Genomic DNA, 27,205 nt, shown 5'->3' on the forward strand with positions numbered 1-27,205 from the left:
TCCAGTGCACCCTCAGTATCAAAAATTTAAGAACAATTAAGACTGCTGATGCTGGCCATTTAATGTTGCAAAGTTTACCACAGAGCAGAAAGCTTTCTGCTGTAGTGGCTGTATGTTGCCCAGCTGAGCATCTGCAACGCCACACAGCCAGCATATTTGGCACTCACACTGCCCAAGCTTTCCCAATGCCTTTCTCTTATAAACACTTGTCATCACCAAGTCAGAAGGCTCACTCAGGACAGTTTTGTTGCCACTGGCTGGGGCAATAGAACATACTAGTTGCACTTCTATTCTAATAAATATTAAAGGGCATTTGGCAAAATCAACAATGTACTTTACCAATGAAGGGTTCCAAAGAGGATTTGTAAAGACAAATGGGGAAGCAGCATTCCAAAAAGATGTGAATGATAATCTGGAAGCAGCTGGTCCATAGCAAAGAAATCGTCAGGGTGAAAAAAGTAAATGCTGTCGAGCTGCAGTGAACTAGGAAGGAGAACCACAAAGTACACCAGCAAGGTCTGTACGCTGAAAATGTGTGTTTAACCTTGTGCCAAACAGGCAAAGGTCTCCAGATGCAGGAAACTAACTCCAGTGCTGAATTAAAACAGCAAGAAAACAACTATAAAATGAACATAAGCAGTAGTCTATTTTGATCTATGACAAAAATCAGTATACATTAGTAAAATATTAAAATTCATTATTAATAGGTCTATGTTGCAGATCTAAAATTAAACAAATGCATGCCTCCCACAGATAATCAAAGACCATGTTTTACTAAAACATGCAATAGCGTAGTTAGTGATATATTTTCTGTTGTTATTGCATCCTAGACCAAATTAGAAACAAAGAACCTCACTAATTAATGTTTATTTTTTTTCCCCTTAGATGTCATCTCTTTCTTCTACTTTACTTGAAGTGCACTATCACTACCTAGGAAAAGAGCATTAAAACTTTCTGCAAGAACAGGGTAATAGGGAAGAAAATACATAAAGTTTATCAGACAAACACTTATGATGTTCCTTTCATGTACTGGTTAACTTAAAACAAGAATAAAAAACACCTAAATTACTAAAAAAAAAAATAAAAAAAGGAAAACAAAACAACCTCCCTTTTTTTCTCTCAGCATCTCTGTCATCAAAAATTTGGCAGCAGTGCACATCCAAAGCTTTTATCAAACGAAGCCACTCATCTTTACATTGTTCCATCTGTTTTATTGTAAAATATTAGACATTTACGTATTTACTGTGTATGTATTTCTTTTAAAATGTGTAAGTCTTATGTAAATGGATATAAATATGATTTTTTAAAAAATAAAATCTATGGTACATGGGGTCTCAGTGCAAACATTTGACAACACAGTGTCAATAATACTGTTTGTATCTTTCCATTCCACCATTTTTACAGTTTTTGGATTGTAACAGTCAAATGAATATGTTTAGCAGAGTTAGAAGCTTCAACATGTTCCTACTGAGAAAAATCTGTCAATATTAAAAGCTGAACACCTGCCTCTGATGATGTATAATAGAATACATAACCTGGAACTGGAGCCAAAATGGACCTCTAAAGACAAAATGGAGATGTCAGATATCTGTAGAGAAGCATCATGATGGCTCACCTCTTAAAAACAAATAAATAAACCCAGGAGAACTGTTTATAAAAAAAAGGCAATTTAATAAAACATGATTTATACAAAAAACCAAAAACTTTCTTCTATGTTACCTGTGGACCAAGAAGAATCTTGCTTTACCAAGAGCCACCTTTTTGTTCCAGGATCTTGAAACACCAGCCAGCATTGGAAAAGTAAATCTAATATTTGCATAGAATCAGATTCTCGTTTCCAGATATATTCAACAAAGAAAAAGAAAGACAAGAGAAGCCAAACCCCACCATTTCTTCATTCTAACAGGGCATTAGGCTCCTGTCTAATGTTACGCTTTTAGCCAAGATGGCCTTGCTGAGACTTCACAAAAGTCAGTTTTATCAGAGGAAATAACTGAAAGACAGAGTGATTAATATATAATGTATAAAAGTTTAGAAGAGCAACTATTACCTGCTGTGGCTTTATTTGGTGGTGTTATTGTTGTTTATTCTTTGTTTAAATGGGAAGTTTCAAAGTAAGACCTACTTAATAGTCATTTACCTATTTGCTATTTTTCTGCTGCTTGATCTTAGCTCAAGACCTGTCTTTTAGTTATTTCTTTAAGCAGTTTGATCTGCAATGTTTGCACGTACATAAACATTTGTTTTGTCTATTTTCATTTGGCAAACTTCGGTCAATCAGATGGTGAAAAATTTTTCTCCCCCAATGTCAATAAAAAAAGAATTCAGTGCTATTTGTGTTTATAAGTCTATTAAGCTTGGTACATAGGAGCATTAAATTTGGAAACCAGTTGCTTCTCATGCATAAACACATTTTGACACTAACAGGTATGAGTCACGACGGAGTTACTGGTCAGAATCCGCCACGAGAGGGAGCAGTGAACTTGCTGATGGGTGTGATATAATGGCAGGGTTATAACTATATAAAGCCAAGGCTCTTGTAAATACAGTTCCTCGGGCTTGACCGACATCGTTGTTGATGTTCTTTCTCCCCCTCCTCCCTCAGCCTCCTTCTGGATTATTTTAGTGTAGAATATCTCAAAGTAAAATAATTCAAACACCATTAGCAGTGGTTGCAGTATCATATGAATACACGTTTCCTTGTAAACACCCGCTCACATTTTACAGAATTTCTTTTGCAGCCCACATTGTCACAGCCCACACTAAAATTTAGGGGATGGGGTTAAATGAGATGTGTTGGGGAAAAGAATGAGCCAGATCTTGTGACCAAAGCTGAAGTTATTTTGCCCCAGAAATACAGCACCGTTAGCAAAGCACCCTGCTGATTCTTAGAGCCATTAGCATTTACAGTCCAGTCTCTCACAACATGTTTTACCCTCTGTTCAGATTGAGATTTTCAACTAAATTGAATAACTGAGCGGGGGCGGCAGGGTTGAGGTGGGCTACCTCATACAATGATTTAGCAAAAAACAAGTACAGCACAGACTCAAACGAGGCTGTTCTATTATATGACTGTATGACCTGTTTCAACATGACTGGCTGTGCTGTATGCAGTCCCAAGTGAAAAAACACAGGAACATTTTACATAGTTCTTATACAACTAGTAGAGCTCACCAACAAAAGATCACAGGCACAAGGCACCATCAGGGTATGGCTCACAGTAAGTAGCACCTATCTATCACCTTTTATGTCCTACATCAATCTGTTGGTTTATTTCATCACTTTACAGGGATATCATCCTTAACTCTATCCACCAGCACACAACAGTATTTCTGGACTCTTTTGAGGACCTCTCTTATATACCAACATCATCTGAATTTATGTATTGCTTATTGTTTCTTCCTCTGGAAAGCACTGCTGAGTTTGAGTAACTTCTCTGCTTTTAAACTTTTCTGTATATGTATGTTTTTTAAAGCATTTTTACCTTTATTGTTCAATGAAAAACCTGCAGCTTAAGAAGTATGTAGAGAGTGTATCCTCCATCTCCTGGCTTGTTAAGAACCTTGTAACTATTCTGAAATGGCCTATAAATTCCAGGATAAGCTACTTAGTATCTGTATTTGCTAAATTTCTTGGTTATATATACCTCGGCAAAAGCACATTCTGGTTATCCTTATCATAAGGATATTTTTTTAACAAAAAAATTATCAGAAAATGCAAAGAGTAAATGCCTACCTTTATTTAAAATCATGTGTATTATTGAGCAGACAAATGAGGATTTTCACATATTTGAAAGCCAGAAATTATTTATCAATCTACAAAAAAGACATTTCAGAAAGTTATTGAGTAAAAAAATTATAGGAATCTAATTTATAGCAGAAAGTCTTAGGAAAAAAAGAAATCAGTGGAATCAAGAAAATTAATTTTAAAATTTTTAATTTTAGAAAAATTTAAAAAATGTAAAGGCTTCTAATTTACAAGTGAGAACAATTTATGTCTTCAACAATTTTCACAATTAAATTCCTGTTTATTGCTGTCCTCACGACTTAACTTTTTGTAAACTGTTGTATTCAAACTCAAGTTACTGGTCACATTATACAAAAACAGATTGAAATGAAAGGTTACATGACATCATACAGATAATCCCATGACTCCTCCCCTTTAAGACTATAGAAATGTATGAATTCTATGTGCAATTCTTAGCCATCTTAATAACCAGCATATATTCACAACATGCAGAGACTTTACTATGTGTCATTGGCTGTGACAAGATGGTAAAGAACATAGTAATGTTTCTGCAGTAAAAACATTTTGTTCCAAATCATGACTAGTTTTTAAAATGCGGTAACCTTAACAGACAGAAAGTCTCTTTGTACTTCTGTAATTAAAATGTTTGTTATTGATGTATTATCCCATTTAATTTTTCTTTAGCAGTTCTTCAATGTGTTTAAACACGCTAGCATCTTCAATGGTTGGTGTTATCTGAAAAGGAAGAATATATAGAAGCATGTGAGAGTAGACAGAATTTCATTTAGAGATTCTTCAAATCTAGCCTTCAAAAGCAATCAACAAAAAAGTATCTGGAAAGCTCTGGAGCATAAAAACCTTTTGGGTAAGTCACAGTAGAAATAAAATATAACATACTACCTTAAGTCATGGACCAGTTACAGAACAGTCAAGAGAATTAAAACCATAACGTTGTGCCTTCAGGTGTGCACGTGCGCCTAATTCATTAAAGCACACATCTCCAACTTGCCTTGTATGGCTTTCCACTGACAAGTGCAGAAAGAGCCGAACGTGGTATCTTGCCAGAGCGTGTTTTTGGTAGCTGTTTCACAAACATCCCCTTCTGGAAAGCTGCTACAGGGCCAATGTTAGTTCGAACTCGCTCAACAATCTCGTTCAAAATCTTATTCTTTTCTGTCTTTATACCTGGTGAAGAAAGTCATATCCTTTACCTTTTCTGAGACTTTTGTAAGTCTTAGTGACATCAGTATCAGTGAGTTCTCACCTTGTCTCAGTACACACAGCGCAAATGGAACATGTCCTTTTAAAGGATCCTCCTGGCCCACAACAGCACAGTCCGCCACAGCGGGATGGAAGAGAATACACTGAGGGATAGAAAACAGAAGTAAAGAGAACTAATAATATAATAGATGGACATTCAGTGAAAAAATTCCACAGTCATGGACATTTAACATAGTTACTTCTTACATTTTGACAGCAAAAGGTATGTAGTCAGTACACCTGAGGATTCCAATTACATGTGTTGCAGATGTATATGAGTATACTTTCATACACACAGTTACATGTATTTCTCAAACAAACACAAGAAGCAAGAACTACGGAAGCACAAGACAGAAATCTAGAACAAACCAAAGGTAATTTCTTTGGGAGAGTATCACATCTTTGTTTTTTTAGTGAGATCTTTGCTGGAACAAATAACAGTAGTCTAACATTACAATTAACATGGAGCTAAATGCGTGGATTAAGGACCAAAACTACAGAAGCACTCCTACTACTGAGCTATAAAGTCATATTGGTTTATTCTCTCTAACTCTTATCTTTTTTATTCTTTGCTGCTGTAAAGGCATAGTTTCAACCAAGGCAAAATGCAGGCCTAGACTCAGCTTGCAGCCAGCCCAGCTCAGCTCACTCTCTTGGAACCATTAGGTCTCAGCCTCCTGAGACAAAAAAAGTAATTAAACCAGAGCCCCCCTCCTTCCCAACACGTTACACAATAACACATTGACAAAAATACTCCAAATTTTCATTTAGTTAAAAAAAGTAAGACATTCTCTCTTCCTTCCAATTAGCTAGCTGAGGTTCTCACTTCCTGAAAAACAGTCACCAAGATGTCTCAGTACGTACCAAGATTGTGTCACTAAATCTGGGACAAAGCTGGGCTTAAGATGCCAGGAACTGTGAATCCTCTTCCAAAGTAACTGGCTATTTTCATGTAGCTATCAGTATGCCTTGGGGCATCTTGCTGTCAACAGTGCTTTCAGCACTTTTCAGTCCTCTGGACTGAACTACAAAGAGAACTTAAACATGACCCTACACAGAGGCCACATCATGTGACTGTACATACAAGGACTATGTTCTTGCTAATAACTGAACTTCACATACACTGTTGCCAAAATCAAAGGCAATGGGATGACTAACTAAATTTTAAGAAAAAAGGCCTTTTTTTGGTTGTTTTTATTAAGTAGGAATCATTTCTACTGGCTACTCATACAATGGTATGCGAATGAGGAAGACAGGAAAAGTACAAAGAAGACAGAGAAAAAACCTGAAGAAATGGAAAGCTGAATCACTGTTTTTCCAATTAACAAAAGGAAAGCTGTTGTTGACCTGTTTGTGAAACCAATGAAGAAGGAACAATTCAAAGGATTTCCTATAACCCATCCTCAAAACAGATTTCACCATCCTTGGGCATTACAGTCAGAAAGGAGAAACTGGCTCTATGTGTCATGGTCACTACACCAAGATACACAACAACATACACCAAGATCAAACTGTTTCTAGCACACTTTGTTTGTCACTCACTTCATGAACTATGATTCTAGAAATATCCCATGCTAGAAAAAGGGTAAATGGAAAACACTGACCTTAATAGTAGATGCATGGTCTATCAAAGTACAAAAGCATGAACATTTATGCACAGCTTTTGAAACTATATATTTTTTCACAGGAATTAAATAGGATGTGCACAAGTTACATACAGAACAGAGGGCTGGGCTTACCCCGGAATTAGAAGGGCAGAGGAGCCTGCTAGATAAAAAGCTGAAGCTAAATATATACCTATACATTTAAATTCAGGTATGGCTTGTTTTTTACAGAAGTCATTGTAACCACACTGACAAATCATACAGGAATGAATTCTTACGCAACTCCAAATCTCTATGGTATTTCAATGCATCACATACACTTAATGCACTTTGGTCACTTCTAGGCAAAGCCTCAATAATGCATTTTTTTCCTGTTCTGACCTCTTGACCCTGGCCACATAAACTTGAGAGACATATATAACAACAACAACAACAACAACAGGAAAGGAAAGGAAAGGAAATTTCAGGAAAGGAAAGGAAATTTCAGGAAAGGAAAAGGAAAAGGAAAAGGAAAAGGAAAAGGAAAAGGAAAAGGAAAAGGAAAAGGAAAAGGAAAAGGAAAAGGAAAAGGAAAAGGAAAAGGAAAACCCAATGAATTATGGAAAAGTAGACAGTAAGGTCTAAAACTAGAGTATTGTTTTCCATAATAACACAGGAAAAAGCTCTGTGGTAACCTCACATTACCATTAAATACCATAATTACCTGCCAGGCATCAACAGGACCCCTAAGGTAGAGATTTAAGTATTGCCAGCTTGTTTTGGCCATTCCAGACTGTCACTTATGAATAAGAATCTGATGGTTAGCTGGAATATTGCAGTTACTGTAGTATTTTTCTTCAGGCTATCCAAAATGCCATCAACTTTTCAAATGCTAATTTCAAATGATTGAAATTAGTAATCAGGAAATACTAAAAAAATTAGTAAGTACTAATTTGAAAATTATCAAACTTTGTAAAATAACTGAAAATAACAGAATTAGCACTAGACATTTAAAAATTGTTTAAAAGTAATAAAAAACTTGAAGTGAAATGGCTTTCCTGGAATGATCACTGGGCACAAGGATGGATGCAAAGGAAAGGGATTTCTCATGCTAAATTCCTCAGTTTCAAGTCTGTTGCCTCAGATAGTCAAGATTCAATTTAGGTGTTTTTCAGAAAGGGGCAGGGAGGGACACCATACATTTACAGACAAGAGTCAGATGGACCAAGGCAAGCTGAGGCTACCATAATAGCTACCCTTCACTGACTGGCAAAGTAAACACAACACCTAGTGCATTGCGTAAACATGGAGCTCCAATGGTATAATAGATACCTTAGACAAAGAAACTAATTGTTTAGAACATAATAAAGCTGAAAAACTTAGTCAAAGCATTAGCAAAAAACTTGCTATGCTTGTAATGCAGCTATAATGTAAATGCAGATAATATACTTGCTCGACAAGGTTACTGTCACTTAATTAGATGGCGATTCAATGAACCTCTAACTCTGTATTTACTGATCTTACTGAGAAGTTAATTGTGGTATTCTTAATGCTTTCCCATTTAACTATGCCATGCATACATTAACACCATTCTTGGTTTTTAGCTTTGTTCAAAAGGTGAATAGAAAAGCTTCTAGAATGTCAGAGTGATGAAACATTTTTATGTTTCTAGGGGAAAGACCTAACTAGCAGGCAGAAAAACAGACAGCTCCCTCGCTGATCAGTTCTCAATGGATTGACTATATTTACCTGAATTTGTTCACTTCTGTGTAATCAGAATTTCTTCTATTCTAAGTTTCCTAGCCTTTAAAAAACATAATCACTAGCCTAACAAACATTACAAACAGAAAAATTACTAGTTTTTGATTCAGTGAACAGTTAAATTCACAGTTCTTATAAGTGTATTTTTATCTTGTACATGCCCAGCACACCTTTTCCTATACTCCCTGAATAAGCAATTGATATGTCGTCAGGGAAATTTGTAACTGGCAATCAATCACAGCAGTTCCAGAGAGGTGAGTGAACAATGATATGAAATTCAGACACTATTATGAACTGCACTATTTTCAATTTTTTTGAGTTGCATAGGTATGACATTAATGACTTTTAACTTAACAGCAGGTTTTTTTACAGACATTTTCATTGTTCATTTAGCACTGCTCATACAGTAAGAGACAAAACAGCTGTCAAGAAAATGTGAAGGAAAGTCTTCAAATCAAGAAATGTGAGTCTATGTGAAAAGAATTCAGCCAACACTGAGCACCATATTTTAGGAATAAAAGTTTCTACTCCTCAGTTACTACAGTATTTATTTGGTGAAACTACTTGGCACACTGACTCTACATTATCTTAACATATTCCCAAACAAATACGTTATCAGAGCTGACAGTTATGCTTCCCATACGTCTGTCTCATCAATCCCATGGTACAAACTGCTTATCACTGACTAAATTTATTATGTTCTGGGAAGCACCTTAATAGGAAGAACCTGAAATAGGAAATATTGTGCTTAAAAGTACCAATGGAAATGCAAATAAAAAGAGCATAAAGAAAATGAGAGATTTTGTGAGATTTTCAGTCTCAGCTTGTTCTATTCAACTTTCACTCTTCTATTTTCCTGTCAAGCAATGCTAACCTCTTCAATCGCACCTGCTGAAATTCTGTGTCCGGCAACATTGATCACATCATCAGCTCGAGACAGGACATATAAATAGCCATCTTCATCCATATAACCAGCATCCATAGTATCATAATATCCCTAAACATGACACAATAAAAAATAAATTCAAAAAGAGTACTAGGAATACCCATGAATTTACCATGAAATCGACAACAACAACAAGAACAATCACCCCTTTTCCACATTAAATACGCTTATGGTGCTTGAAAGATTTAATTCTGTAATATTTTTCACTATTTTTCTGTCATAATATGCCATGCAGCTCCCTTTCCATAAGGGTTTTGTGGACTTTGTTAATACAGAACAGAAGACAATAGATAAACCTGGATTTCTTTCCAACTCTGCTTACTTTGATTCCTGACAGCTTGGAGAAGGATGTTGCCTGGATCCACACAAGGAGAATGGAACTGTTACAATATAATAACCAGTTGTCAATTGTCCTAAAGATATTCCTGTTTGCTGTATCCAAACATACATCATCATTGTGAAGCAACTGCACACAGGAAATAATTTGCCTGACTAATTCACTCATTTACTTTTATTGATCCAAACCTTCCATTCTGAACATTTGTATAGGGCCAATCTAGTTATTTCTACAAGGAAAGGAGGAAATCTATCCTTGGATAGTTCATCTGACAAGGAAACATAACTAATAAAGTAAGGAGCCTCCAATATATTTAGGTGCACAGTGGACAAGTGTGTATTTTGGACTGATACCAAGCTAGCATGATTGCATGTCAACAGGATTAGTATATTTGAAGCTATGCTAGACTAAGGTCACAGGCTTATATGTTTTATTAGATCAAATGACATAAAATGACTTTTTGGTTCAGAAGCTTGAGGTTTACTTCTTCTGTTTCAGATCTTAAAAAACCCACAGTATGTCTAAGGGCTTAAATTACAGATGAAAAAAGTTTTACCTTGAAATGCTTTTCATTGTATGCACATATATCAAAGATCTTAAATTAAATTAAGATATGAAAATTTATGATAAACTGTTATCCAGGTTAAATCTATTATCATTCAGTTCTGCAGAATTACTAAAAATGTATATAATTTATTTCATAATTCTTACTGGAAATTTTTGGAAATACAACTTCTGGAATGTTTCTTTATTTTCCCAAAGACCTGAGAATGCTCCAGGAGGCAAAGGCAACCTTAAATTGAAAAGAGCAGAGGGAAGTATTAACAAATACAGATATAACAAGTACAACTCATGCTCTCTATTCATACTTGATATTCAGATAAATAATCATTGTTTATACAATCAGAAAACAGTTCAGCTTAATAATATGCTGATAACATAAAAAGACTATATATTATTGTGAACATATACATACAGCTCTGCACTGTATCCAGACCTTATCTTTTATATTACATAAATATCTCAAAAAATAATGTTTGATCTAGTAAACATCATATATTGCACTATAAATATGTTAACAATATTCAGCTTTCAACATTTCTAAGGATTAAGAATCTGTCAGAAATGTGTGCATATATGCTATGATACAGGCAATTTCATTATTATAGGTATCTTTTTCTCTAACACCCATACACCACTCACATGTGCATAGACAGATGGATTATCAGTACACAAATCTTCCATTTCTGTAAAAAGGTGTAGCTCAAAGGACTTCAACCATGAGAATATGAATAAAAATGTTTTTCTTTTATATTGAAACTGTGCTCAATATTATTGGAAATACTGGAGGAGACCTTTGAAAGGATATTGATAAAAGTCACTAGTAGAACTTTCTAAAATAACTGGACTTTTTTTTTTTTTTTTTTTTTAAGAAGCAAAGCTGCAAAATTCTAGTCTGCTTTATTTGCTGAGTTTTGAATGTACAACTGTACACCCCTTCGTCAGTCAACAATATGGGCATGAGAAAATATGGGACATTTCACATACATATCTGTCAGAAGAAGAGAAGCTGCAGAAGCCTCAGCTAACAAAGAAGTAGTTGTTTCTTCCTTCAAATCTCTGATAGGATTAAACACAGATTTCTTCAACTGCCTAAGAGATATATATTCAGGCATATCAACACAAGTTTTATCAAGTTTACCCCTAATGACAGAGAGAATGATCATGCAAGCAAACATATTTATTTAGATAAAATCATAAACACCCCATACAGTTTTTACTAGTATATGCCTGCATTCCTAACTAGCAACTATTTATCTAGAGGTATTTTTTTTCTATTGATAGTGTCCCTGTGACACCTGAAGGCAACATCTCTAGCAGAAAAACACTTCTGTAGCATAGCAACACTGGTATCGTTACAAGACTCCAGTGATGTTTAGGACACAAGAACAGGTGCCACAAGCTCTGTGACATGGACATTTCTAACATTATATTTACAAAAAGAATAGTTATCTACCTATCTATACACACATTAATCTTAAGTATGGCATAAATATAAATATAAATATGATATAAAAGGTACAAACTACATTGAAAAGGTCATGTCATCCAGTAATGATTCAAATACCTGATTTTTTACAATCCTAGTTTTTTCAGCTTAATTCAGCTCAGTTAGCATAACAGAATATACTGCTATAAATACTACTTTCTCTGAGGGCTCTGGCTCAACATGTCCCATAAATCACATTCCTTGAAAGTATGGTTAGGAAAGTATGGCCAGAAATGCCAAGACACTTCCCAGGTAGTCATGCAGGGTTCAGGAGGGCAGGTTGGCTTCTGCCCATCTGGAAGGAATTCACTGCCTTATTTTAAGCTTTTCAATCTTAGTAAGCATCTCTGTGCTATACAAACATGACCTATAGAGTGTTTGCTTTGAAAAAAAAAAGATTAGAAAAACAAAATATTGATTGTGGTGTTTATGTATTTATGAGTTTAAAAGAAAAAAAATCTCTTGCTTAGATTCAAGAAAAATCACTAGAGAATGGCAGTTACTATGGGTGTTGCCTGGTTGCTAATAGCACAGCAATTCATAACAGCCTCAGCCATGGTAAATTTTGCAGTTTAAATTCATTTAGCAGTCTGAAACATCCTTGTGATGGGAGAGAAAGGACAACTCATATTGATAAAGTCCTTAATTTCCCCATAGCTCTATTCCGTACTTTGCAGTTAGTCATTCAATAGAAGAAAAACAATTTTACTGCTGAAATCAGAAAAGCATTTTCCTTTCTGTAATTGTTCAGAAATCTAAACACTGAAGTGTGTAACATATCACCAAAAATATAATGCTTGCTCCTACCCTTTCATTTTATTCTGTTTGTTCAGATTTTTATTTTCCTGGAGGGGTGGGGGAGTGGGTAGAGGAGGGCAGGGGGTGTCTTATGTTTGATTGTGGTTTTTCTCTTTGGTTTGTTGGGGTTTTTTTTAGGAAAATTGCATTGATAAGTACATCCACAGAACATATTTCCTGAGTCAGTTGAAAACAGATTGCTAAACTAGTGGCTACCACAGGTATCTCTATAGTACATATCATAGCACAATACAGACAACATCTGAAAATGTGCTTCCATAGCTTTCTGTGAAAGATTACTTGCAATTAAGACCCCATTCATCCTCTAAGCAAAAAGTGAGTGCCATCATCTATGTGTTCATCTTCCAGGCAAAATAATTCCAGAGCAACAGGCACATACAATTCTTTCATGAGAGTAAAGCTCTTAGCATCATGACTGACTAGAATTTCTAGTTTCTGTGAAAACACAAATAATTATTAAAATTAATAAAGGCAGAATTCAGTCTGCCAAAACATAATTACATGTATTGGAATTTTGTCAGGACATTAGAACTAAAATGTCCAGAGCCAAAAATACCTCCAACCCACTGCTGTCAAGGAGAAGCCAGCCATAAATTCCAAAGGGAGCAGAACTGGATCACAGTTACATGCAGGGAGCCAGAAGAGATAAAATGAGGCAGTCAGAAAATAACAGCAACCAAAAGCAAACATCCCTTCCCTTTCTCAGCCTCTCCATACAAAAACAGGAACATTTTGGGATGTCTGGTTTCACAGAATCACAGACTCAATTAGGTTGGAAAAGACCTCTGAGATCACTGAGTCCAATCTATGACCTAACACCACCATGTAAACTCAATCATGGCACTAAGTGCCACATCCAGTGTTTCATTAAACACTTCCCGGGACAGTGACTCCACCACATCCCTGGGCAGTCCATTCCAATGCCTATTCACTGTTTCAGTGAAGAACTTCTCTCTAATGTCCAACCTAAACCTCCCCTGGTGCAGTTAAGGACTGTGTCCTCTTTTCCTATTGCTGGCTGCCTGGGAGAAGAGGCCAACCACCCACTGGCTACAGCCTCCTTTCAGGTAGTTGTAGAGACCAATAAGGTCTCTATAATAGGGTCTCCCTTGAGCCTCGTTTTCTCCAGGCTAAACAACCCCAGCTCCCTCAGCTGCTCCTCATAGGACTTCTGCTCCAGATCCTTCACCAGCCTCACTGCACTTCTCCGGACCCACTCCAGCAACAGTTTGTGTCTGTTCTTCCTAGGAAATACAACACACATCTACAGGAATTCAATATTTAAAAACTGTTGCCTCTTTGACCAAACACTGAGTTGATACTCAAGACCTTTTGGGGTTATTTTTACTAAGAGGGTATATTAACAAAAAAATTCCAGGTATGCATAAGTAAGCATGATTGCCCCACAAATGGTCCTGCTTTCCTTTCACAAGGGAGAGGACCACAGAAGACCAAGACAGAAGGAAATATATTCCTTCATTATGATTTCCACAATATACAAAGAAGTTGCTTTGCAAGTTTTTCCTTTGGGACATATTCACTGTATTTCCCTAGCTATCTGTTAACTCTCTCTCACCCAACATGCCAACCCACAAAGCAGCCAGTGTTGAGCCTTTGCATCTGCTATCAGTTTGAAGATGAACCTTCCCTTACACTAGTCTTGCTTTGATTTTCCATATGGTCCTAACTCTGGTAGCATCTTCTGTCTTATAATTGCTTCTTCCTTCTGCAGAAGACAGTCACAAGCTTCAACAAATATAAATTCAAGACAAGCTTGCTAGTTTTTTCTAAAACATGAATGTGTTTAGCAGCTATATTGGATCAGGCTAACTAGAGTCAACTCATCCCATTTAACTAGTAAAGAAGAGGCACAATTTCAAATCCAAGTGGAGCTTCAAGCCCAAATTCTACACTGAAATAAATAAAAACATGTGAATGAAAAAGTTTACCTTTGGATTTCAAACCTCAAAGAGGATGTATAGGTCTGAATTTTGATCTGATTTATGCCAGTTTTTCACCAGTACAATTACAGCAGTACAATTATGTCACTCTCCATTTACTCCAGTGAAATCAAGATTAAAATTGTAGAACTATAAGAATATAGATCCAGACCCATTTCTCATTTCAAGGTTGAATACATTTAGAACAGCATTAGGAAAACCAGGTAAACTCTGTAAATTAGTGATGTAAAATATAGGGGTTCGTTTACCAAAGATTTACTCTGGTTACACTTTACAAAGATAAGGAAGTAATTTCATTATAAATTGGAGAAACTAAGACATAGATAAGCTCAACAGCGTCACAAAAAATCCTCTGAAGTACTTTAACAGAAACTGTTTTCTGTTAGAGAATTTTAAATGATAATCATTACTTGTTTTTTAAGCATTGTTTCAAAATTCATTTAGTTTTCATACAACAGTGGCTAACCTTTCACAGAACAGTACACCCTTCAGTTTAGCCCAAGACAATCTGACTCCCATGTATCACGCCCTTTCAAAATGCCACTCATCGAAACGGTGTAAGATTCCTCGTTAATGGAACCAAGCAATTATAGACAGAGCACTCAAAAAATAATTTACACAGAAAATCAGATTTCTGGAAGTACAAATGAAAGTCAAAAAACTACTGGAAAGGCTACCTTGCTGATATTCAGAAAAGACATCCTTTTATTTTATGGCAGACAATGACACAGGCTGTTCATTATAGTCAGTCAAAGCAAGTATAACTCACTGTTAAATGAGTCTGGGCTTGTGAATGCAACTAAATCATCCTAACTGGCAGGTATAATTATTACTCAGCTTTTATGTAGTGCTGTGCATAAACATCACTTTTATAGAAATTTTTGATTGCAAGTTTGAAAGGCATCTGGAAGGTTTTTCAGACACCAGGAATAACAGCACATGAAAAAGGGTAGAGGAGAGTAGAGGATCTCAAATGTTCCAGTCTGCATGAAATACTACCTTAGTTAGCTGAAAGGGGTCACAAAAGTAGTTGGTCTCAGTATGGATCTTGCAGAAAAAACAGAAAAAATACAGTTTAGTGGGGAAGAGAGAAAGCCATCAAAAACTAGTGGAAGTGGTTGGAAAAAGTTCAAAATAAAGAAAGTTCAAATGGGTATGTACTCAGTCAGAGATTTGCTAGAAAACCCATCTTTGGACAAATTGCTCTCACATTGGAAGTCCTACTTATTGTTTTACTTGTAAAGGAAAAAGACAAAGCTGATAAACATGTAGAAGGCTGTCAGGGAGATAAATCTTTTTCTTTTGCAGATTCTTTATCTGAACTGACCTGCCATGGTCCGAGAGGGGATGGGGCCGTGACACAGCGCGGATGGGTTGGGGACACAAGGTAGAGTGCAGATGGAATACTTTATTGAGGCGTGCACAGGATTTTTTATCAGTTCAGGCAGGGAAAGGGCCAGAACATGGGGTGGAGCATGAGACAGACAAATGGGAGAACAAATCGGGATAGGGGCACGGGCAAAAGGGGGAGGAACGTGGAAGGGGCGAATAGCAGCTGTCTCCTCTCTGCAGCTCCTTCAGCCAATCAGCCAAGGGAGCGGGGAAGCAGGGAGCAGGCAAACTCGTGGCAAGCCTGGGCATGTCCAGGCTGTGCACTGTGTAATGTGAATACAATGAAACCACATAATAACAGTAAAGTCCATATAATAAAGTCCTGTCAATTGCTGTATGTCTTTCTCCAAGCCTGGAACCTCTCCCATCCTGAATCTTGCTCCTTCACACTGACCTCCCATACAACACAGGCTAAAAGATGCCATCTACTAAATCCTGCCTGAACCCCACAATTTTTAAAATAGATATCTAGGCTTGACCTAGAAAATGTCAAAGTAAACCACCACAGTCCCAAGAATTTGTTCCAATGGTTTAATACCTTCACTGTTAAAATGGTGTTTTATTTCTCATCTGAATACATCTAGCTTGAGCTTCTGATCTCTTTATGGTAGATTAAATAGCCATCTCTCAGAGATGTTTCTGTCCTCTGGGTATTTCTTGGCCTTGACAAAGTTACTATTTTACTGATCTTGGGTGAACCACATACCACAGGTTTTCATACCACAAGCATTCCAGCACTATAATTCATATTTTCCCTAAAATCCAGTCACTTTCTCAATAGCCTTTTGAAATACGGACATAAGAATCAAACACAATGTATAAACAGATTTATTAACATCATATCCACAGACAGTAATGTTAGCTCCTTTTCAGCTTCCCCATTGAATAACAAGGAATCATATTACCTGCTTAGTTACAGTAGCAGCTACCTTTCATTCAAAGATCTTGTGTATTCAGAGGTTCATCCACTGTAACATAAAAAAGCCCTTTGAAAGGTACTGTTTCTAGGGTTCTTCATCTTATAAATCTAGTAAATTTTCACTTGGCATAGCTGCATAGCTGTGGGGCCATAATAGAGAAGGTAAAGTCTGGTTTTAGGAGTTTGACAGTAACTCCAAACAGGATCTTCTAATATAGCAACATCACTTCTAACAGGCAGTTAAAGACAGCAAGGACTCAGAAACATATGCACACATCTTCCAACATTAACTATCAGTATATATAATTAAAATTGTTTGGCAGAGTTGCTACAGATGGAGTTTATTCCACTTCTCTTTTGGTAGACAAGACTAAGCACCTATCCTAAGCAAACTGCTGTCACTGGAGAGGCATCAGCACACCTGGAAGACAATTTATTCTATCCTAGCTGAATATCTAAGACAGCTAGGATCACTTTTCTTACAAAAATACCTTTCTCTCTCTCCACTGATTACAAGCCTATGTTTTACTACGGCTTCAGGCACTACAGGGGTGAGAATTTTGAAAGATAACTTTCCACTCCGACCTGAGTTACAGATACTTCCAACTACAGTCTATAAAAGGTTGGAGCAATTTCAATTATTTTTGCTCCGTAATGGAATGCATGCACATACTTGACAATGTAATGAATGCACAATCTTACATGTGTAACAAGAAAACTACTTCTAACTATGAGTCTGCTGATTCAGGGAAGATCATGTGTGCCCTTAAAGCCATGCCTGTGTATCCTTGTTGACTTAGCCAAAGATGCTGAGATTTAGGCAGGGTATAGATTTCATCCTGAAAATACACAGTACAATAAGTTCATGTGATACTACTTCAGCCTCCACAGTGGTCTAGTTACATTAGATTAGTAGTGCAGCTGAGCAAAAAACCTCCATACCTCAGCAACTCCACCTCCTATGCCAGCCCACCCACACTGTTAGTGCTGCACATCTGCAGCACAGTCCAGTGCATGCAGTTCTTATGTCTCTCATCCCCAGCTCATGTGCCTGTTGACTCAATCCTCAGCTAACTTCACTAACAATTCATCACAATCGGTACATCTGTCCCAATGTTTCAGCTTTTGACACATTTTCAGTTCACTGAAGGTTAATGCTAATCTTTATATTTCCTTTCATTAATCTAAGCAAGCAGTGAAGACTCTGAACTATCACAACTCTCCAGAAATTTACCACAGAAGAAACAGATGAATGCATTGCCTTTTGTACTTGCATTTGCTGGCAGTTAAGAAGTGTTCAGAGCTGAAGTGTTTTCTGTGACTGAAAACAGAGGTGATTACAGCTACCATACTCATCACAAAGCAGGTACCTGTCTGAGGAAAATGCCATTTGCCTAAAAGCTGTGAAACATCCAGAATACAGAGCTATCATGGGCTGTGGGGAGCAGCCTATCGATTGTTACAGCAATAAGGAAAAGTTCTGGCAACAGTTGAAAAGGCAAAAGGCAAGATAAATGTAACTGATGTTCACAGTGCTATCTAAACAGAGACCTTTTTATCTAAGAGAAGTGCCAAGAAAGGTGTACTTTCAAAAAGAATATTAAAGCTTATGGAAGTCATCTGACATGAGTCTGGTAAATGGTACTAAAAATCACCTACATGATGCACAGTGGGTTTTTCTTATTTCTTTTTTTTTTGCTGTAGTCCTGTCCAATACACCACAGTGTATTTTGTCCAAGTACCACTACAAATTAACACTGTTTCGTGCAAAGCACACAGAGAGACATCTTTCTTTTTCTTACAGCGAACACAAAATACATGTTCTCCCTCTAAGAACGTGCATCGATTGGGATTAGGAAATAGCGAAAGAAGAGGCAGCATCACAACTGTAAGCCAAAGCATGTCAGTCTGCACTGCTGTACTATTTCACTGAAGTGGAAGATAAAAGAATGAAGGGAGTGATTCAGTATCTTGCTCATACATCACAGCAGGAAGGCTTCATCCTATGTCAACAGGCTAGCAATTATGAAAATGGTAAACTCTGCTGTAGTCTAAGAAAAAAAGCCAGCAATCCACCCTCATTCACTCACAAAATTTCATCTGCAACTCCTCAATATCACAGGACAGTCTCGTATCCGTATCAGAGACAAACACACTTTTCAATCCTCGTTACTTCAATCATTGTGTTTTATATATATATATAAACTTCAGTCAAAAGACAATCAAGCCAGGTAAGAAGTTTCCCTTAACTGTAAGATACTTATTTTTCTTACTTTACCACAATATTTCCCAAAGTCTTGGCCTTCACTGGTTCTTTATTTTCATCCAGAATCATCACTGTAAAAAAAGTAATATAGGAAGAAAACTCAAGTTTAGTAGTGTCGTTTTAGGTGGAGGAAAGTGTCTTTCTTTAGGGATATCAATTTATGTCACACTTCAGTGTGGTAATACACCAAACAACAAAAGGAATTAAGTAATTTGGGAGTGCCAAACTGGATAATCTTATGGCCTTATTAACATTCAGCCTTAAGCACAAAAAGCACAAATACTCACGCTTTGGCAGCAGAAATAGGGAAACAAAGTCTCAAAAGGAAAAAACAGAGAGCTGAAATTTAAAAGCAACCCTCATACTGGAAAATCTAAACTTCCAAATAGCAAAAGACCATTAAGATACACAACAAATATAAAGAAAAACTATGTGGGTAACATGAGCAAGAAATAACAGATTACTGAAGGTTAACGCAGTTAATGTGAGAAATACTATTGGCAGTAAATAAGTACACCTGCTTTTCAAAGGCTCTCAGGAGTCTCAGAAAGATACTCCCCAGCTAACAAAGTTTATTGTAGTCTAGCACAAAGCCATAAAGTACCTTGTGAACTACCCAAATCTGCAGAGCAGGGTAATGCTCAAGTACAGCACAGAATACAGACCTTCCAAGTGAAGCTTTTTCCCTGGATGACACTGGCCCACCACCTTCAGTGAAAGCATCATATCCTGATACTGAAATTTCTGAGGAAAAACACCTGAAACAGAAGCTACTACAACCATCCATTCCATCTAAAGGTGTGGGCATAAGAAAGGAATGACAAATACCAACTTGGCCTTTGAAAAATGAAGTTAAATAAAGTGAAACAACTAAACCATAGAAGAACAGGAGGGAAGATTCTGACAGATTGGGCTCATAAGGATTTAAAAACATGCCTTTTGAAGCCTCCCCAAGCAAAGAAAGCAATGTTCCTCTGAATCTAAATTACTAAAAATAATCTTACACTCTATATTAAAAGGTCACAGAGGAAATGAGGAAAAGAAAATTACAGACTTCTGACTAAAACTCTGCTAAGGTTCGTATGAGTAATATCATATTCTATCTGTCCAAACAATGCCAACATTTATTATTTCTGGCTGAAGCTATTCCTTCAAAGAAGATGGTAATTTTTAAGTAACTGAAGAGAGCCTGCTGAAAGCAATGGCTCAGCACATAGACACAAGCAAGTACACAAGGCCAGTTTTACAAATCAGTATCTTGGTGTAACTGGGACAGGAAATCAAAAGGATGACTGGACACATAGAAGACATTTAGTAAAATCATCAGGAACAGCATAAGCAAAACCCATTCATAATCTGCAAACATGTTTTGTATTTATTTATTGTTAGGTGGTCTAAGAACATGGTAGATTTGTTCATGTTAGATTTGGAGAATTTAGGCTCAGAACACACAATGAAAAGATCCACTCATATGTAGTTTTCGATGTTTTCTCTCCTATTTTTATGGTATTAGAGTAAAATATAATCGTTTTTTTGTAACTGATTCATCAAGGTACTAATCTCAGTCTTCAGTCTCCTCCTTGCAAGCTGCTTATTTCAATGTAGACAAATCTGGAGATCAGAGATACTATACTGTTCGCTCCTGAATTACTTAAGAACTGAATTATTTCTTCAAAATGTGGGACTTGTTTCAGTCTGAAAATGCAATGAAATTGTCTGGAGAGGATTCAAGTAGATCAAAGGAAAATCACAACAAAATCTCTGATTTAAGGCAACAGACCTAGAAATTAACATGGTATCCTGAATCACTTATAAACGTAATTTGTGCCACTGCACTTTTATATCATAACTCTTATTCTCTGTGTTCTTAAAAATCAGCAAAGAATCAGTTTACTTTTAGCAATATGTAATAGGAAAGAATTTGTCTGTGTTAAAAAAAAAAGTAGATCTTGTAACTTTGTATTCATATTGCAGCATAAATACAACATGACTTATCAACCATTAAGAGCTGCATGTATAATCTAAAAATACAGAATCTATCACCTAAATGGTTTAAATATCCTCTCTAATTAATACAGTAACAGCAGGAAAATGCAGTAGTCAGTAAAGAGTAATTTCAAAAATCAGTATTTTACGAATGGCTGCATTACAGGACATATTTGGTCAAAGACTGAAAGAGGTAAAGTTATACCATAAATCTTTAGTCACTTTTAGTGCTCATTTTTTGTTTCTCTTATAAGGTATGCTAAAGACATTGTCTTCATTCTACTTCAAGAAATTCTTTAATTACACTAGTCCCAGTGCTCCAAAGTATGCATTGGAAATTTTTATATTCCTGCTACTCATATTTCTTTCTCATCCTGACTATCATCTGATAGCATGCATGATGCAACTACTTTCTTCCACTCTTTCCTATTTGTTACAACTCTGGACTAACTCATTGGCATTGTTTTAAAGTTGTTTTTAAGCTAATGCTTGTCCTCATGCCATAACTGTAAATTCCAAAACAAAGAGCTGCTGAAAATGTTCTATTTTCTTTAATGCTCACTACCAATTATATGTATTAGAAGAAAAAAAACAGTTTAGCTCCTGTTTTCTGCTTTCTGCCCAATTATGTGAGAACTTTTCCTGAAGATCATCTGATCTTTAATGTAATTACTTTTCAGACTTCAAGTAATTCTTGAAACTGTGTTAAAATCAGGGGTATTAAAATATTTTTGCACCCTCTGCATGCAAATACCTTCCAGACAATGAGTGCACATCCTTTTCACATTAGTCCAAAGCCTACCATTTCTCCCAGTTGGAAATAAAAATGCTCCACAAATACTGAAAGATAATGTGCTTAACAACTCTCTCAAATTGTGTTAAAGTGCAGAAGCATTGTGGAGAAGTGTAAACGAGTATTGTGTCACAGTATGTGCTACCCCTTTCATATCATAAAGGCAAGAGTAGCTGATCAGTTTTCTTGAACATAACTCTGAATTTTTTATTCACAATCACATTCCATGACACAAAAAAGTAGAATTTCCTGTTTCAGGAAGGAGGAAAATGTGTTAGAAAGACTGTAATTTGCTTTCGCTACAATTAAGGAGCACTTACTGAGGAATAGAAGCAATTTCCTTTTCTAGTAACATTTTTAGCATAGTATTACCATTATATCCTGGCACAGGTTTTCCTGCCTGTCCGGGTGGAGGTGTTGTAGAGTTTCCCAAACCAATACAGGAAGCAGTAATTGCAGAACCAGATTCTGTTAAGAGAACACAAATATAATCAGTTAAGGTTGTTCTTAGTTTCATTAGGAATTTATTGGTTCTACGTTTTTTGATGCTTAGCACATCAAAATAAAAAAATAAAATAAAATTCCTAGACAAGCAATGAAGATTTAGAATTCAGAGAATCACGGAATATCCTGAGATGGAAGGAACCCAAAGGGATCATAAAAGTCCAACTCCTTGCCCTGCACAGGAGAGCCCCAAGAATCACACCATGTGCCCAAGAGCATTGTCCAAACACCTGTTGAACTCTGTCAGGCTTGGTGACAGGGAGTGCCCAGTCATCCTCTGGGTGAAGAACCTTCTTCTAATATCCAACCTAATTCATCCTTGATACAGCTTCATGACAATCCCTTGGGTCCTATCACTGGTCACGATAGAGAAGAGATCAGTGCCTGCCCCTTCTCTTCCTCTCATGAGGAAGTTGTAGATTGCAATGAGGTCTCCCTTCAGTCTCCTCTTCTGCAGGCTGAACAGACCAAGTGACCTCAACTGCTCCTCATATGGTTCCCCTTCCAGACCCTTCACCATCTTTGTAGCCCTCTTCTGGATATAATTAGCTTAATATCTTTCTTATATTGTGGTGCCCAAAACTGAACACAATATTCAAGGTGAGGCCACACCAGTGCAGAGCAGAGCAGGACAATCCCCTCCCTCGACCAGCTGGCGATGCTTTGCCTGATGCCCCCTAGGACACGGTTGGCCCTCCTGGTTGCCAGGGCACTGCTGACTCATATTCAACTTGCCATCAACCAGGACCCCCAGGGCCCTTTCCACAGGGCTGTTCTCCAGCCTCTCGTTCCCCAGTCTGTTTGTACATCCGGGGTTGCCCTGTCTCAGGTGCAGAATCCAGCCCTTGTCTTTGTTACACTTCCTTGTCTCATATCTACTTAATCTGACAAGCTCTCTCTATTTATTCCAAGTAGCCTGACCCTGCTTCCATCCCTTACATATTTCCTGCTTACACTTGAGAAATTACTTTATTCATCCACACAGGTCACTTGCCCTCTTTGCCTGATTTCTTTCTCATTGGGATGCAGCATTCTTGAGCCTGGAAGAAGTGAGTCTTGAGTATCAATCAGCTCTCTTGGATCCCTCTTCCCTGTAGGACCTCTTCCCATGGGATTCTTCCAAGAAGATCCCTGAAGAGGCTAAAGTTAGCTCTCCTGAAGTCCATGTTACAATCTTACTTGCTGTCCTGCTTCCTCCTTGCCCACTACTGAATTCCACAATCTCACAGTCACTCCAGATGCAAGGCTGCCCTCAACCTCCACATCTCCAACAAGGCCTTTCCTGTTTGTTAGTATAAGGTCAAGGAGCACACCATTCCTTGTGAGATCCTCCACTACTTGGGTTGGAAATTGTCATCAATGCTTTCCAGTAAGGCCTACGTCTTCCTAATTATCCCCACAGTTAGGCAGTTAGAAATTTCTCCCTCATCACCTTCCTCTCTTTCTTAAGATACTTCATTTCACATAACATTTTTATACTACCAGAGTTGTTATCGCAGAAGAAGAATAAAAACTATCAAGTCATATAATAGAGTCTAAGACTGAAAAAAGACCGGCAGCTCTTCACTCTTTCCCTTTACGGAAAAATCTACAGAGATTACTTTTTGCCAAGGGTCACACAAAAATTCTGGTATCCACCTTTTCTTTTCTTTTTTTTCCCCAAATATGCCTTTTTGGTTTTTTGGTGTTTTGCCTTTATTTTAAAGAGACCGAACTGCTAGTGATTAATGACTCAAACATTTGACTACCTGCAGTGAGCACCCATGTGCTGTAAGAGACTAGACTACTGGTGCAAGGCACTACAGCAAATTATAGCAAAGAAGTGAGAGAAGCCACAGGGAGACAGCAGTGACTAAAGAATTTGAAGAACTGTAAATTCTTAAGGATTCTCCGATTCAGTTTTATCAACTGTCAGAAAGAAGTGTAAAATTAAATCCAGTTCACATATTATATGCAATTAGGTTAGATTAAAGACAGTCCACCATCCTAAACTATAAAAGGTTTTGCTGGCTAATAGTGAAACTTCAAGAACTCTTTCATGCATTGTTTGGTATTTCATTTCACTCCTTACTCCCGAGGAGTATTACAGATGCAGCAGAAAAAATCTTAGTGCTCATAATTATAATTATAATTTATTTTTCCTCAATCTGACTGCATTCTTAACTTATTCTTCTTGTGAATTAAGCTGTCAGGTGCATAAAGGTGCATAAAGAGTGACAAAATATGGTGAGTAGCAGGGGTCTATCTTAAAAAGCCCTCAAGAAGTACCAACTTTTAGGTGAGTTACACAAGTTGAATGATTCGCAATCAAGATTTTCCTAGTTACCTTACAAGGAGTTTCTCAACTGCTTAAAAGCTTAAGTGAAGCTAGGGTAAAGCTAGAATATGCAATAAATCAACTGGAAAGAATTTCAGTTAAGACTTTCTTGCTCAAATGTTATTTAGAGCAACTATCTCTTCTAAAGCATAACCTTGTCCATCAGGCTGCTTACAATTCAGTTTATATTCACATGGCAGCAGATCAGAACAACTTGTTACCTTGAGGTGGGATGGCTGCAAAATATGTTTGTTCATCCCACTAGCACTCTATAAAACAGAGTGTAAAACCTCTACAAGTTAACTGAAAGAGTCATGGAAAATCAACAGTGTTTTTTCATCTATTCTTCACATCCAAGTAAAATTAAATTTGACCTTTCTCACTTGGTTAAATTGTACATACAGACTTAAAAAAGCTCTTCTTAACTGCTTAACTTTATCTACTCAGAAATGGTCATGTAGAAACTTCACTCAGAAAACATGGAAAATGAAGCAATCCATTTTTTAAAAGGTGACTAAGGAAACTAGAAAGATCTATTAATTAAACAGACATTCAGAACAGATATATTTGTACAATAGGACCGGTACATTGCACAAAAATGTGGCTTTTTTTTTTGTTATGACTAGTTGCTGTTGAGTATTTCCACCTGAAGTTCCCCTTATTCTCTACATTCTTTATTGTATAAGAGCACCAAGTGTGCTCAATCAACAGGGCCATACACCACAGACACCACCGAAAAAGGTTACTGTGTGGAAAACAGCTAAAATGGACAATGATGTGACAGCCATATTAATTTTCAGTATCCATTATATGAAGAAGGATGATTTTGTATTTAAAATGCACAACTGAACACTGCATGGTTGACTTGAGCTAATTTAATTGTGTATCAGTGAAGATAACTCTAAAAAAAGGTGGTCTCATTATCCTTCTACACTTGCACATTCCCATCTTCCTTTTCCCCATATTTTTACAAAGAATTAGATTGAACTCATTCATTTTTTTTTAAAAATTATTATTAGTCTTTCTTTCAGCCAGGTTAATTTTTGCCTAAATCAATGCTCTGATTCTGCTTGTCATGCAGCTACATGCATGGTAGGACCGGCCTAAGAGCAGGGGTACAAAGGCAGTGTCAGAGATGAAGGAGGAATGCTCCACTCCCTCTTTCATTGGTGATTTGCCCTTACAGAAGCTTAGACCATTCACAAATCACACATCCAGATAGCCACCGCCAAGCTATTTATCTCAGCATGTTTCATTTAAAACAGGAATAGTATCACAAATATTTCCTTCCCCCAATCAATTTGTCCATTTAGACTAATTCATGGCTTAGGGTATCACTTTACATTTTAAATGTCAAATATAACACAGGTACACACTTAAGTGCTTTCATAAGACAGGCCATGTATCTGAAACAGAGCTTTAGCAACAAATAGCTTTCTGAAAGCTGATCTATGTAGTTACTCTATTTTAATTTTGTATTAGATCCTAACCTGCAGTGGTATCAAAGAATGCCTCCCACCTCAGCTGGGACACTAGTTCCAGTGTTTAAAAGGAAATACTGCAGTATATTCAGTGTTGCACTAATTAAAGCATATTCTTATTTAAATAATTGGGCAAGCCTTCCCATATTATAGCACTGAGAATGACAGCTTCAAGCCTGCTTGCACAATCTAGAAATTGTGATGTTAGTATTAACCTGACTGTGGAGCCATAGGTACATCAACAGCTGTGTACAGCTATCTGGAAACAGAGTATTTCCTTCATTTCTTGCAAATGTACAGATGCATGAGATAAAAGAAGATGACAAAATAAGCTAAAGGTATTTGAAAATCTGAAGACCATTTCTCAAAAAAAAAAATCCAATTTGTTTAAAAAGTAATATATTTTCTGAAAGTACCTGAATTTCTATGCTTATTCTTGGAATTGAAGAATAAGCATGAAGAGAAACCAGCAATTCTTTTCATATTTTCTAAATGCTTCAAAGCACTTGTAGTCATAATGTCTCTATTACCATGAAAACATATTACACTTGTGAAGGCCAAATACTTCTTGTATAACAGTTCTATTTCTGTATTTAATTCACTTATTTGAAAACAAAATCAACTCTTAAACCCATAAAAATTCACCCAAGGTTCCCTTTCACAATCTTATCCAGCCACAGAATGTATTCACAAACTGTGTTGTTTTTTGCTATCATACATATACACAAGGCCTGCGAGGATTTCAAAGCACATCCAAGTAATATCTCCACAATTAACATTCAAATCTAACTAGCTTAGCTAGAGGTTGGTGGGCCGTGACAAATATTAAAACCAAAGCAGGAAATAATTTGGTTATCAGAAACTGGCAAGCTAGTAATGAAGCACCAGAAGTTTATGCATTCATTCTGTAAGTGCACCAAGCTCCTTTGCCTCCAAACGGTATATTACAATGCACATTTTATAAGTTGTCTATAGCAAAATGACAGCCAAGATTAGAGGAGAATAGAAAGCTTTTTGGTCATATTTGGAAGATGTCAGATGGTATGTTTAAAGATTCATTAAGTCAGGCAATGCATTGAATTA

At 36.7% G+C, this 27,205-nt stretch overlaps 2 protein-coding genes across 13 annotated transcripts in view; one reads left to right on the forward strand and one right to left on the reverse strand.

Annotated features, from left to right (window-relative positions):
• Window positions 1-2,333, forward strand: part of PPFIA2 (PTPRF interacting protein alpha 2) — a 330,580-nt gene extending 328,247 nt beyond the window's left edge. For all 12 annotated transcript variants that reach the window (XM_018080360.2, XM_018080361.2, XM_018080364.2 and 9 more), the window contains one exon: window positions 886-2,333. The gene's annotated coding sequence lies outside the window, so the exon portion shown is untranslated. The remainder of the gene's footprint in view (window positions 1-885) is intronic.
• Window positions 2,334-3,994: 1,661 nt separating this feature from the next.
• The window catches only part of ACSS3 (acyl-CoA synthetase short chain family member 3), a 79,857-nt gene continuing 56,646 nt past the window's right edge, over window positions 3,995-27,205 (reverse strand). Inside the window, exons 11-17 of the mRNA XM_029963501.1 lie at window positions 22,193-22,288; window positions 19,049-19,112; window positions 10,346-10,427; window positions 9,226-9,348; window positions 5,012-5,111; window positions 4,757-4,932; window positions 3,995-4,482 (exon numbers count right to left, since the gene is read on the reverse strand). Coding sequence (XP_029819361.1) covers window positions 4,417-4,482; window positions 4,757-4,932; window positions 5,012-5,111; window positions 9,226-9,348; window positions 10,346-10,427; window positions 19,049-19,112; window positions 22,193-22,288 — 707 coding nt within the window. The 3' untranslated portion in view covers window positions 3,995-4,416. The remainder of the gene's footprint in view (window positions 4,483-4,756; window positions 4,933-5,011; window positions 5,112-9,225; window positions 9,349-10,345; window positions 10,428-19,048; window positions 19,113-22,192; window positions 22,289-27,205) is intronic.

This window comes from Manacus vitellinus, unplaced genomic scaffold, assembly GCF_001715985.3.
Source record: "Manacus vitellinus isolate BGI_N305 unplaced genomic scaffold, ASM171598v3 scaffold_5_pilon, whole genome shotgun sequence".
In the NCBI taxonomy this organism is placed as follows: domain Eukaryota; kingdom Metazoa; phylum Chordata; class Aves; order Passeriformes; family Pipridae; genus Manacus; species Manacus vitellinus.